Here is a 14,021-nt window from a genome sequence, read left to right on the forward strand (position 1 = left end):
TGGCCTGTGAAGCCCACGAGCATTTGTAATGGGCAACCCGTAGACATAATGTAAGAAGAAAAGAAGAAAAATTCCAATATGTTATGATGTAATATGATTTGATGTCTGGAAAAAATTGTGTTCTAATATGATTTAGTCAACTTTATATAAAATTTCAAAGTATTTTTAAAATTTTATTCTCTTTTAACTACTTTATTTAGTTTCATTTGATTTTATTATATTAATTTATAATTTTTAAATTATTCACCAATGCCTATGGGCCGCCCAATGCTCTTAGCCCGTTTTAAAATTGGCATGGCATGTCATTTTGTCCGTTAAATCAATACGGGCATGCTTGCGTCCGCTTAAATTTTTGTGGGCATTTGTAGACATGGACAAAATGGATCAGGCGACCCGTTTTGCCATCTATAAGTAAAGATGATTATTGATTCTTCAAAAAAATTAATACAAATGAATAGTTAAGAATAAAATGATGATATTGTGGTTCAAATTACAAAAAAGTTTCTATAATAAAGAAAAGGGATAGAAAAATATTGTTGTCAATATTAATTAAAAATAAATGTTATAATTTTAAATTATAAATTTTATTATAATTTTAATTAATATTTTTAATTGATATGATTTGTGACAAAGTTTGGGACACAATTTGGGATAATAGGTCATTCTTCAAGTAAAGTTTCTCTTTCTCTTCTCATTTTCTCCTCATAAGTGGAGAGAAAGAAATTTTATGGACACGCCCACTTTTTTCTTCTCTCCCTTCTTTTTTTCCCTCTCAACCAAAGGGGAGAAATTTCTCATTTCTCTTCTACTCTCTCCCTCTCTTCTCTCTTCTCTAACTCTACCCAACCAAACTCAACGTTAGTGATGTGTAAATGAAATAACATTATTCATGAGTATAATATTTATGCATTGACAGTGTAAATGTTTATATACAATCGTACATTGTTCATTATTCATTTATATTATTTTTTGAAGAGCAGGTGATAGTTGAAAATAAATAGTAATTGATGAACTGATAGTGTATAAAACTATTATAATATCACTGTATATAGATTTTTATCTACTCTAAAAGGAATTTATGACAAGAAAGAGCAAGCGTAATGTAATTGTAATGTAAACATTAATGAAATAAAACTACTCGGAACACAATATTATGAAACTCGAGCCGAACATCAAACTGAAAGAGGTCTTATATTAGGTTTAACCAGTTTAAATAGTTAAATTGTCTGGTCGGACCGGATGATTTCATATATAATTTATCATTTTTATTTATAAATATATAGTTATATGTATATACAAAATTTTATATAATTAACAATTATATATAATTATATTGAAATAACATCTCCCTGTCTTTTGTTGGCCCAGAGTAAAACAAAACGTTAGAGTAGTATTTTATTTTTTCAAAATTTGAAGTGAACTATCCGATTCACTTCCCGGGTTATTACAGTTCAAACGAGTTTAACATGGTTGGACCAAAATTTCTCAGGTTCAAAGCAGTTCAACCCCTCACTAGGTCAAGACTATAAACCAGAATCATTTTCAAGTCCGGTCAGTAGTCAAACTGGTCGGACCGTCCGGTTCGGTCCAGTTATCGCAACACTAGCTGAACATAAGTGCTTTGGTCCTAAAAGATTAAAGTGGTTATCACATTGATCCCTCTATCGTCTTATTTGGTGAAGAATCAATATATATTTTACTCAATTTCTTCTAATTTATAGAATTCAAATTCAAACATGGTAAAGTGGCAAACACTAAAAAAGAGGGAGGAGAAAACTACATTCTAGGTTTACAAAAAAAGAAGGAGGAGAAAACCACATATTTTTGTGGTTAGAGGTTAAAATCTAAGTATACATGATTTTTTTTCATACTAACTAGTAGAATATTTGTACATTCGTACGGAAGGTAATGTCTTTTGCAAAAAAATTAATTAAATTTCCTGCCTTGCCATTTGAGTTTTATGAATCTGTTTCCATAATATATTGAGTTATGAACAGGGAACCAGAATGTTGGTCAAAATTTCCCGCCTTGCCGTTTGAGTTATTCAAAGAGGATAAATTTTCATTGATAGGCTAATATTTTCAATTAGTTTCTAGTTATGATTTAATTCCTAATCACACTTATTTGTGTAGAACTGTAGATCCTTTGACATATAACCAAATTAATTTTCCCTTTTGTATACAACAACACAATCACATTGTCCATGTCGTAGAGATTCAATAAGATTTTACATTGGCTGTAAGCAGCCTAACACAACCGTAGATAGTTTTCCCTGTAGTATCATTTTGTTTTATTAAACTTGGTCCCAGACACTTAAGTGTAATTGGGACCTGCATTATTTTTTCTCTTTGCTCCCGAAGAATGCTTAGTTTCCTTCTTCCCCCACCACTTGTTGCATGATCTATTACCACTTTGCTATTTTTATTTCAATTTTTAACATAAGCATGTTTACTGTTAAATGCTTGAAGGTCAATGAAGCTAGAAGCTTGGATAGAGATTTAGTAGAGAGCAAACTTACTTTTGCTGGTTTTGTGGTACTCAATCAATTTCCTTCTCATATAATTTTAGTGTTAATTCTCGACAACTTCACTTTTCATTGACTTGATGCTAATTGTTGGTACTATGTTATTTTCAGGTATTCAATTGTCCTATCAGATCAGATTCAGCCACTGTTTTATCCGAATTGAAAGGATCCTCACATGACTTGGTAAGTGTATCCTCGGTCAGTTGCAACATTACAGATGATTTTATGGTAGAGGGAGACTAATTATCACCTTTGATCTACATAACTGTTTGGGTTTAAGCTTAGAAGTGTCCGTATGCACTTCTATATTAGGGTTTGTTTCATTTATCTCGGATAAGAATAAGAATATTTGGCTACATAATGACTTATCTAGTGATCAATTACCCACCTATGATAAATTAACCACCTTTTTTTAGCACTGGAGGTTTAGATGGCAGGGATGGAGAGTTTCGGGCACAAGTTTTTGGATTTTTCTTGATCACTTAACCAGTAAGGACTAACTGTCAAGCACCTTTCTGGATTAAATTGATAGGTGATGATTACTGGTGACCAAGCTTTGACAGCTTGCCATGTTGCTAGGCAAGTTCATATTATATCTAAACCTACGTTAATCCTTGGTCCAGCAAGTAATGGTGAAGGATATACTTGGATGTCCCCTGATGAGACTGAAAATATTCGCTACAGGTAGTTTCACTTTTTTTTCCTGGTTGTGCTAGCCTTCTGTATGCAGTTTAATTCCTTTTTCTTCTTTTAATCTTTTCTAAGTTTCTTGTTTATTTTAAATTATTGTATTTGCCCTAGCGCTTTTCATTTTTTCTGATAAAGGTATTTTTGTTGCTCTGCAAAACTTGTAGCTAAAATTCTTACATTCCATTGCTTCCGGACTCATCTATAATGTTTTTATTTTTCACTTTTAAACTATGGGCTGACTATTATTAAAATTGGTTTCAGTGCGAAAGAGGTTGAATCTTTATCTGAGACTCATGATCTGTGTGTTGGAGGTGATAGCTTTGAGATGTTGCAACAGACATCAGCTCATCTTCTGGTCATTCCTTATGTGAAGGTTCTGATCCGTGCTAAATGACTAAACATTAGAACTTGGTTTTTAGTGATGTTTCATGGTAACAGTTTAATTATTGTCTCAGGTGTTTGCTAGAGTTGCTCCTGAGCAAAAAGAACTTATCATGACCACTTTCAAAACAGTGGGACGGATAACACTGATGTGTGGGGATGGAACCAATGATGTTGGAGCATTGAAGCAGGTAATTTGTGTTTGATAATAATAAATGCAGAATATATTGGATATTGAACGTCATTTGAAAGTACAAATATCTGTCTGTTTATCAATTTCAACCTCCACATCCATCCCAAAGCATCACCATATTAAGGAAACTTGCTAGTGCCTACATGTAAAGGATAATATTTGAGTGATAAAATAATCATCTTGCATTGTGATGAACTATGCTACAGTCTTAGTTATATAGCCATGTTATTTCAGTGTCTCTAACTTTTTCATTTCTGTAATTAGAAATATTTGTATTGTGCATTTAATTATCATTGGTATTAACCTATGATGCTGTTTGTCCTGCATCATGAATTGACATAATTGTAAAGGTTTAGCATCTTGCATGAATCTTTTACCAACAGTAGGGGCTTACGAGGTTATCTTTGAATTAGGCTGACGTAGGAGTTGCTCTTCTGAATGCCTTGCCCCCAACTCAAAGTGGAAACGCATCCGGGGAAGAAGGTTCCAAATCTGCCAAGCCAAAGAAATCTAAGCCTACACCAGAAGCGTCTGGAAAGACTGTTAGCCCAATTGGAGAAGGCACCTCAAACTCCAAGGTTGTTTCAAAATCAGATTCTACCAACTCATCTATTAACCGTCATCAAGCAGCAGTTGACATGCAACGAAAGAAGCTTAAGAAGATGATGGACGAGCTTAATGAGGAAGGAGATGGTCGTGCACCCATGGTCAAGCTTGGTGATGCCTCAATGGCATCCCCATTCACCGCAAAGCATGCATCTGTTGCTCCCACCACTGACATTATTCGTCAAGGTCGCAGTACCCTAGTGACAACCCTCCAAATGTTTAAAATTCTGGGCCTCAACTGCCTTGCTACCGCATATGTGCTGAGTGTTATGTATCTGGATGGTGTCAAGTTAGGTGATGTGCAAGCCACAATAAGCGGTGTCTTCACTGCTTCCTTTTTCCTCTTCATCTCACATGCCCGCCCTCTTCCCACTCTTTCAGCCGAACGTCCCCACCCCAATATCTTCTGTGCTTATGTATTGCTTTCCCTCTTGGGACAATTTACCATTCACCTGCTTTTTCTTATTTCATCTGTGAGAGAAGCTGAGAAATACATGCCAGATGAATGCATTGAGCCAGATGCAGATTTTCATCCCAACTTGGTGAATACTGTTTCCTACATGGTGAGCATGATGCTTCAGGTGGCCACCTTCGCTGTGAATTACATGGGCCACCCCTTCAACCAGAGTATTTCTGAAAACAAGCCATTCCGATATGCGCTTGTTGCTGCAGTTATTTTCTTTACTGCGATTACATCTGATCTCTTCAGGGACCTAAATGACTGGTTGAAGTTGGTGCCACTGCCAGTGGGATTAAGGGATAAACTATTGCTTTGGGCATTTCTGATGTTCTTGGTATGCTATTCATGGGAGAGACTGTTGAGGTGGGCGTTCCCGGGTAAGATCCCTTCTTGGCAGAAGCGACAACGGGTAGCTGTATCTAACTTAGAAAAGAAGAAACAGGTTTAACTAGTTGAAGGGACCTGATGAAGAGAAAGACAGACAATAGAAAATGCTGTGATGCCAAAGGTCAGAAACTGGACATGTGGTTTCTACTTTGTGAATCAATCAGCATATAGACATGGCATTATGATGAATTTTGTTATAGATTATTTATTGTCTGTCTAGTTCTTTTCCCATTAATAGATGGTTTGGAATTTATCCAATGTTAAATCATTTTTGGGAGAAAATGTATGAATTTTAGGACACGTGCCTCTCCCAATTATCTGAGATATTTTTCTTAGCACAGGATTTTTTACGATTCATTATAATCTACATCTAACTCAAACTTTAAGGTAAAATGAAGTTTTGTTTTGCTACTTGTGTAATCTGAGCATCCTTTTGTTACGTAGATAACATTGCATGAAAGCAACAGGAACCTACTTAGATTTGTTACCTCCTCCGTTTTTTATGATATTGTTAAGGTTTGTGTACTTTGATTAAGAAATTTACTAAATATTCTTAAATTTTTATAGAGTTAATTACTTGATTAAATGATATTTTCACTTCATTAATTGCTTTCACTTTATTTGGTGGAGATGTGACGTGTTAATGAAAATAAAATGGAGCAAGTATCTTGAAATGATAATTGTGTAATAGGAAAAAAAAACTGAGATGTGAATCATACACGGAAAATTTTGGCAAAATTATAAGCCAATTGTTTTTAAATGTAACCAAGAAAAATATTTCACCCCTTCATTCCTTTACTTTTAACCGGTGTTATGAGAACCAGACGGCCGGTCTGACCACTGATCGAACTTGAAAACGGCTCAGTATTGCAGTCTTAACCGAATGAGAGTTGGACCACTTTGAACCGGGAAAATTCTGGTCCGACTGTGTTAAACCCGGTTAAACCGAATTAACCCGAGAAGTTAACCGGACGGTTCACTTAAAAATTAAAAAAAATGGAACACTGCTCTAATATTTTGTTTTACTACCGTCTAAGAAAAGATGAAGATGATATTACTTCAATATAATTATACATAATTATTAATTATGTAAAGTTTTACATTTATATATAACTATATATTTATAGATAAAAATTATTAATTATGTATGAATCACCCGGTCAGACCAGACGGTTTAATCGTTTAAACCGATTAAACCAAATACAGGATATCTGCTGGTTTGACATCCGGCTCGGGTTTCTCAACATTGCTTTTAACCCTAATCAAACATACCCTTGATTTTCCATTCTAAGTTGGCTTTTAACTAAAGGTTCATTCTCCATAAAAGTTTACATAACCCTTAGTTACTTCTGTTTCATATTTAATTAAATGAGTTGTTATTGGTTTATTGGTGTAAGATAAGGATTAGCATGAGTCAGATTGAGATTGGTTAAAGATTGTCCTTCACTTGACCCTAAATATTGGTCGAGTCATTTTTTGAACCTGGATTCGATCCTAGAACCGAAGTTAACCTAATCATAAATATTGATTGAGTCAACCTTTAAATCTGATCATAGGTCCGATTAAATATAATTCATACTCATTTTAGATAAAGTCTTCTCAATATTACTTATGAAGATGAATATGTAATTTGACTAGAGAATCAATGATACTTTTGACAAAAAATGTCATTAATCTGTATACAATTAAATAGAGATATATACAAAGAGAGTAATGTATCTCCTCATATCAGGAGATAACTTATCTCTTCTAGCCAGTAAAAATGTGACATGTGTGCTATTTGTTTATTTTTTTAAAAAAAATTATAGAAAATGATGAAACATGACATATGTCATGATTTCACTAGCAGGAGGAGATAACTTATCTCATTATGCCAGGAGATACTCCATTCCCATATACAAATATGATGAGTGATAGACCATGGGCTGGGTCGGGTCATGTATGGTCCCTACCTGACTCTAAATATTGTTTTGGGTCTAATTTTTAAACCTAGACCCGGTCATATTCAAATCTGATCATGATCGAGCCATACAGAGAGAGCGGGTAGGGTTGGGTCCTTCTCAACCTAGTGTAAGGCTCTGCTAGATTCTCAGGATGATCAAAGGACAATGGTTCGATTCTTGTGATGAACACTTGTTGGGAGTAACAGTCGTGCATCTCGAAAGTGATTAGTTCCTTGTAGAAGCGCATGTATTGTCCCACAAAGGTGTGTCATTGTAATTGTTTGAAAAATATATTTAAATTAAAATTTTAATAACTAAATATTATTCTAACCAATCACAGATAGTGTCACGTAAAGTAGTACACTTCTTGGAATATAAGATATTTATTCATTCATTACTTATAAGGTAATAGATATATTTGGTATTCCAAAAATATATATATATATATATATATATATATATATATATAACTAGACGAATTTGAAATTCCAAGGGCCGTAAGAGAAAAAGAAAAGGTTCGGTATACATGATTGACTGGGTTGAGGCAGATATATCCCTAACTAATTAATGATAGACAGGTGGATTGAAGTGTACAATAAATATTTTTTTAAACTATTTAAAAAATATTATTTATATAATTGGTTGAAATAAATGTATCATATGGATAAAATTAAGTTTCAAAATTATTTAAAATGTCATCAAATAAGTCTCTCCAAGAATCCATGTGGTTTGAGAATATAGAACATATATTTTCCATTGATTGAAATAAGCTCAATTATTTTTTGTTTAATAATAACTACATAATTTGGACATATTTATAATAAGTCTTAAAAAAATGATGATAAAAAGATGATTTATGTATTCATGTTTTGTAAATCATTTCTTGGTACATAGCCTTATATTGTTAACAATATTTGATTTAAATGTCGGAGATAAAATAAAGTATATCGAGATTATGTTTGAGTTTATGAGTACTTATAAACTGTCATTTATTTTTCAAAAAATATATCTCTAATGACAATGGTCATAGATAAGAAATGATATAACTTTGTTTAGTTAACAAAAGATTTCCACAAAATATAATATATTGTGGATCCAAGTTCAAATAGAATAAAAGTCAATGACTCTCCATTATTTTTGTTTCGTTATAAAAGTATCAATAATTCTTAAGATATATTGCTTAAATACATAAGAACATATAAGAGTGTTTTCATAATCAAACTTTATCTTACTTAATGTATAATTAATTAATTAAGATTAAATTACACAACACCTATTGAAGTTTAACTTAATTACAATCACCATCATTTTATATTTAAAAGATTACACTTACCCCCTTCAAATGTAGTTAGTATAATGTAAGTATAAAAATTACCAGTGGTTTATGTATGTGCAAAAAATGGATGAATGATTTGTGTAATTTCATTAAAATTCAGAGGTGTTAGTGTACCCTAAAAAAGTAATAGAAGAGTAAATTATACTTACACTCTCTAGTTTTAGTGAAGTTACACAAATCACACTTCCATTTTCTACACCTACATAAATCCTATGCTTTATATACATACATCACACTCACTACCCTTGGATCAAAGATAAATGTAATTTTTTAAACAAAAGAGGGTGATAATTGTAATTAAATTAAACAAAACATAGTATATTGTGGAGACAAATTCAAATAGTATATGAATCAATATATCTTCATTATTTTTTGTTCATTATGATATAATATAAAAGTGATATAAACATTATCTTTAGAATTATTCTTGCATTTTGTAATGGACAAAAAATAATAAAAAAAATTAATTTTTATATTAATTGAATTTGTCTATAAAATATATCATATTTTATCTAACTTAACGACTCTTATCACTTTTTTATTCAAAAGATCACATTATTTTTGTTAATGTAATAATATATATAATCATTAAAAATATGAATGAATAATCAATGTTAATATATACATTTTTTTTCCTCATGTATAATTACTCTTACCAGAAATTAAGAAAACCAACTTGTAAGGGACAAAAGTTATCTACCAAATTAAAAAAATAAAATAGGTTAAAGATTAAAATAGTAGTTTTGTCCTACTACAGTTCCTTTTAGCTCATCTGGGTTTGTGTTTTTCACACTGTTGTCCACATTCTCTCTCTCTCTCTCTCTCTCTCTCTTTGCACTTCAACATTTCGTTGATGTACGTTTCCCTTCTTCCACTTCTTCTCTTTTTACTTCATTTTTCTTTCATTCACATTTTTAAAGCCCATTTTGTTAGGTTTATCGTTGCGCTAATTCGTAACTGCTGCATGAATTTGGGATTAGGGATTTATGATTTGATGAAATCGTCACATTGCATATGAATCAGTTAAAATTTTCTTATTTTTTGGTGGGTTTCATTGTTCACGGATTTGCTTCTGTATTTGCGTTTTTTAGGGTTTCTTCAGTGACCCATTTACTGTTTGATTTGATTTTTAGGGATGCTTTGAATTGTTGCTCGGGTAAGAGATCTTGATGATAGGGTTTATTTACTTGCTCTGGTTTTACAGTTAGTAAATGTATTTAAGAATTTGGTCAGTCTTGTGTGCCAAGGAATTAGGTTTTCTTTCTCTGTGATTTCTTGGTGGTATCCCTTTGCATACGATACTACGTAGTCAATTGCAGATAGTGGCCGACCCCAGAAAAGCTATAGCGGGTAGTGGGATGACCGCTACAACTAAGGGGACAAAATGTAAGTAATTTATATCCTAAACATATAAATATACAAAAATACTTCAAATACACCAGATTATATGTTATACCCTACACATATAAATATACAAATACACCAAAATACACTAAATTATAAGTAATTTGTACTCTTTAAGTTTTGATAACAAAAATAAACTCACTTATGGAAGGGAAGGGGAAAACAAAAGGAAAGGAAGGGGGAGAAGGGAAGGGGCAAGAGGGAAGGGGGAGAAGGAAAAAGGGGAAGGGAAGGAAGTGAAACAGACGTGTTTTCACGTGACTTTTTAAAAGGAAGGAAAGGGAGGAGTGTTTTATAAAAAACCAATGCCATGTGATAAAAAATAAGAGAAAAATGACATTTCCCAATAAAATTAGGCTCTTCATGCTGCAGTGGGTTTTGGCACACGTCTCTGCTGCAACTCAACCCACCACAGGCGTGACGGTCAACTGCACCGCTATGTGCCATTCCGTCGCGGGGAAGGATGGCGACACTTTCTTCCACACCTCGTGCGATCGACTACCTAGATAGGATATGTTGGGTATATGCTTAACTGCCGCACATTCTTAATCCCGATGAACTTACTTTATGTCTGGGAGTTTTGAATAGTGTCGAAGAGAGTAGCTTATAGTGGAATTGAGAGGCAAATAATGCAACGAAAAAGAATATGTCCTTTCATCGTTTGGTTGTTTAACTTGTTAAATAAGGATGGGGAGGGGAATTCATGCCATCCATCCTTTCCTTGAGTGGCACGGGAAGGGACTTGGCCTTCCCTTCCCATTCCGCTCCCTCTTTACAAGTCGCTCCTAATGACTACTTTTGCAGTATCTTAATGTTCCATGTCACAAGAAATAGTTTGAGCAGAATGCCAATTCAGTTAACCATCTATTTCTGTGTTTTCTTGTTTTCCGTGGATGAAATTGTGGTTGTTTAATGCTCTCTCTCAGACACATTAAGACTTGCATTAAGATACATGATTCTTCAAGCATGTTTTACAAGTTCTTTTAATTGATAATCCTGTAACATTGACATAAAGTGCAGTCCATATTAGATCTGTTATTTCTGCCAATTGCAAGTTTAGTAGACATTCACTTCCAAGTGCATATGGGAGAGCTCTGATGACCCAAAACATGACTGTGGCATCTGGCATGTAGGAATTTCAAAGGGGAGACTAACTATGCAATCCCTAAATTGTATCCCAATTATGTATTTCCGTTTCAATTTCTACCGAGTATTTTCCAGATATAGTTTTTATAATTGCTTTTGATTGTTGACTGCATACTATCAGATATGGTATGAAACAAGTTTGGTTCTGCCCTTGATTAATTTGAAATTGTAAAGAATAATGGTATCTTGCTGGTTGTTGGATTCATGTCATGCAGTATCTTTGAGTAAATTAACACTTCTCAAATTACCAAAAATAAACAACCTTTCTCATCCGTGGAATACTTACCAAGAATCTAGGTTATTGTTAATCGTTAATGTGTTGGTAATGCAGACTGTGGAGCGTACAGAAGTTTTTAGGGACCAACATAGCACTTGAGATAGTATAAGCTAAGAGCTGAGGGGATGGAACAGTGGGGTCTTCGTCATCGAGTCAAGTATATTAATCAGGATGAGGATCAGGGAAGTCAACTTCCTTATGATATTCTGAATGAAGAGGAATCAAGTGATGATGAAGAAGAAGAAAAAGCCATTAAAACTGAACCTGACTTTTTGCCAGAAACTAGGAAAAGGAAGTGCCGTAGCCTTAGTCAGCTTAGAGAGGTGAAAGAGGAATCATGTGAGAAGCGAAGTGGTAGGAAGCTTAAGTCAAAGAGGAATGAAAGTAAGGACAGATGGTCAGCCGAGAGGTAAAGAAAATAGTCATATTCATTTCTTCCTGTTGTTATCTTTGCTATTAGTGAGATATGTTAAGCTGAGGCTATCGTGTGATGTAGGTATAATTTAGCTGAGCAAAGCATGTGGGAAGTCTTAAAGGCTGAAGGTGCAACCTTTGATAACCCAATAACCCGACCTGCACTAAGAATGGCTGCCCGCAAACGTATTGGTGATACTGGGCTTTTGGACCACTTACTGAAACACATTGATGGTAAAGTGGCACCTGGAGGGATTGATCGGTTCCGAAGATGGTTCAACACCAACGGTATCATGGAGTATTGGTTGGAGAGCGCTGACTTGGACAAAGTCCGCCAGGAGGCAGGGGTGCAGAACCCTTTCTGGATGCCACCATCTACTTTTAGGGCAGGCGGTGCTCCCTCCCAGGATACTGATTCCTCTTGTGACCTGAAACTGCTTAAAATAGAAATGGCCCAAATGAAGAAGTATTGAACCTGGAAACTGAATTTAAAAAATAATGTTTTATGATTGCTATTATATTTTATTTAATGATTTTATTTGGATAGCAGAGATATGCAGGAACTCATTGCAAAGAAGCAAGATAAAAGTGAAATTAGTCTGATGGAGGTGAATATTGAATAATTTAATAATTCAATGGTTTGCTATCTCTCACGTAATTCATGATATTTTGTGTTGTTTCATCGCCAGGAGACACACAAGGAATTTCTGAAGTGGAGAGCTGTTACTGACCGTCACCTAACTGAAATTATGGCTTCTATGAAGGGTCTGCAGGTAACTAAGCCATATATTGTCAAGTTCTTCATCCTGTAAGATATAATAGATTTCATGTTATGTTGAATCTGTTTTTTAGTTGGTTATTTTTTTCCACTTTTGTGATCTCTAGCTTACTGTAGTATATATTAATAGGGCAAGTATGGTGAATTGGTGATTTGGAAAACTAAATTTGAGCAACAACTTGTGGAAATAACAAATAAATTGAGTGATCATCAAGCATCAAGGGGACGTACCGCTTTCAGTTCTTATTCAGAAAAATGGAAAGATTGGATAGAAGGCACCAACATAGAAAATATTCAGGATGATGAATTTGCAACTTGGATTGGTGGGAGTTCAGAACTGCTAAATGTTCCACAAGAGGTTGTACTGGGAGATCCCAACTCAGCCCCACCTGCTCAGTTTCTCATCGAAGCACCAACTAACAAGAAGAGGTAAGACATGTGAAATCAAATTCTTCAATCTCCCCTCCACCTGAACACTTCTGTTAGTGGAGAAAAGGCGAATTAAAGGGGAAAATGTTTTGTTAGTTATAGCATTTCTAATTTTTCCCTTTCAAATTGGTAGTGAGTCGCCGGAGTTGCTGCCTGCAAGACATGAAGATCAACCTAATGTGACCCCTGATTCTTCTACAACTGTCACTTCGAATAACTCGAAGTCAGACATTGACAACTCATTGATGATGTTTCAGGTGATGTCGGTAGTGTGTACATACCACTTGTATAAAATTTCTAATACTTATATATTCGTTATCTATAATCGTTCTCTCACAGGATATGTTTATGGATTTATACAAATGGAAAGATAAAATGGAGCAGCAGCTGTTGGAGCTGTCAAATACTGTATATGGTGGTATGCTGGCAATGAAGTAGACAACATTTCTAAGTATTTAAGCCTAGGACAGAGTTACAACCACTATTTCGTCCATATGGTTTTTTCTTGTTATTCTTAGACTGGTAGTTTAGATGTTGTACATAAACAATCTGATCCTTAGAATTCTTGCCAACCACCCAAGTTCATAGAAGAGGTTTTGAGCCTCACCTGCTAAATGAGCTGCAAATTGTTGATATGTCTGATTGGCCTTTTACAGTAAAGTCGCTTATTATTTAAGGTAGGTCTTCAGTAGGATTTCTATGTTAATCATGGTTTTATTGACTTTGTTGGTTACAATTATTTGAGTTCCTTTAGTATAGGTCTTTAGGTAGTTGGAACCTTGAAAACTTAACTTATTTGGAGTACTAGTTGTTATATTTATATATAGAATTTCGACACTATGGTTTTGCATACCTTTTGAATGTCTTATTAGTGTGAATTTCATAATGCAATATGTGGTGCGATGCTATTGCTATTGCTATTTCCTTGTGATATATAGCTGTCAAAATGAGTCCAGCTTGATGGGCTAGAGAGACAAAAAGGAGCAGTTGTGTCATAAAAAAATGTGCTTATATTTGATCTTGACATCATTGTTGATAATTGTAGTTTATGCT

The 14,021-nt window shown here is 34.1% G+C and overlaps 2 protein-coding genes across 4 annotated transcripts; both read left to right on the forward strand.

Annotated features, from left to right (window-relative positions):
- Window positions 1–2,119: 2,119 nt before the first annotated feature.
- LOC109340648 (probable manganese-transporting ATPase PDR2) lies at window positions 2,120–5,657 on the forward strand. Its single transcript, XM_019578366.1, has 6 exons — window positions 2,120–2,534; window positions 2,636–2,707; window positions 3,057–3,208; window positions 3,476–3,587; window positions 3,670–3,786; window positions 4,202–5,657. The coding sequence occupies exons 1-6, from the start codon at window positions 2,397–2,399 to the stop codon at window positions 5,300–5,302; spliced, it is 1,692 nt and encodes a 563-aa protein (XP_019433911.1). The 5' UTR covers window positions 2,120–2,396; the 3' UTR covers window positions 5,303–5,657.
- A 3,613-nt stretch (window positions 5,658–9,270) lies between these two features.
- On the forward strand, window positions 9,271–13,704 carry LOC109340649 (protein DYAD-like). 3 transcript variants are annotated; one of them, XM_019578367.1, is made up of 8 exons: window positions 9,271–9,393; window positions 11,407–11,756; window positions 11,844–12,227; window positions 12,309–12,369; window positions 12,451–12,534; window positions 12,670–12,968; window positions 13,102–13,225; window positions 13,308–13,704. In XM_019578367.1, exons 2-8 carry the CDS (start codon window positions 11,473–11,475, stop codon window positions 13,404–13,406), a joined length of 1,335 nt encoding a protein of 444 aa, XP_019433912.1. In that variant the 5' UTR covers window positions 9,271–9,393; window positions 11,407–11,472; the 3' UTR covers window positions 13,407–13,704. The 3 variants fall into 3 exon arrangements, with proteins under 3 accessions (XP_019433912.1, XP_019433914.1, XP_019433913.1); XM_019578369.1 differs by having other exon boundaries at window positions 9,272–9,393; window positions 12,312–12,369; XM_019578368.1 differs by lacking the exon at window positions 9,271–9,393 and having other exon boundaries at window positions 11,402–11,756.
- Window positions 13,705–14,021: the final 317 nt, after the last annotated feature.

The sequence above is a fragment of the Lupinus angustifolius genome, unplaced genomic scaffold (assembly GCF_001865875.1).
Source record: "Lupinus angustifolius cultivar Tanjil unplaced genomic scaffold, LupAngTanjil_v1.0 Scaffold_215_48, whole genome shotgun sequence".
In the NCBI taxonomy this organism is placed as follows: Eukaryota; Viridiplantae; Streptophyta; class Magnoliopsida; order Fabales; family Fabaceae; genus Lupinus; species Lupinus angustifolius.

Excerpts from the sequence above, each read along its gene's own strand:
- LOC109340648 (XM_019578366.1), top strand. The coding sequence starts at position 2,397 with ATGATCTATTACCACTTTGCTATTTTTATTTCAATTTTTAACATAAGC. Across the intron at positions 3,209-3,475 it reads ACTGAAAATATTCGCTACAG|TGCGAAAGAGGTTGAATCTT; the intron begins GTAGTTTCACTT and ends AATTGGTTTCAG. Across the intron at positions 3,787-4,201 it reads ATGTTGGAGCATTGAAGCAG|GCTGACGTAGGAGTTGCTCT; the intron begins GTAATTTGTGTT and ends TCTTTGAATTAG.
- LOC109340649 (XM_019578367.1), top strand. The coding sequence starts at position 11,473 with ATGGAACAGTGGGGTCTTCGTCATCGAGTCAAGTATATTAATCAGGAT. Across the intron at positions 12,370-12,450 it reads GTGAAATTAGTCTGATGGAG|GAGACACACAAGGAATTTCT; the intron begins GTGAATATTGAA and ends TTTCATCGCCAG. Across the intron at positions 12,535-12,669 it reads CTTCTATGAAGGGTCTGCAG|GGCAAGTATGGTGAATTGGT; the intron begins GTAACTAAGCCA and ends ATATATTAATAG.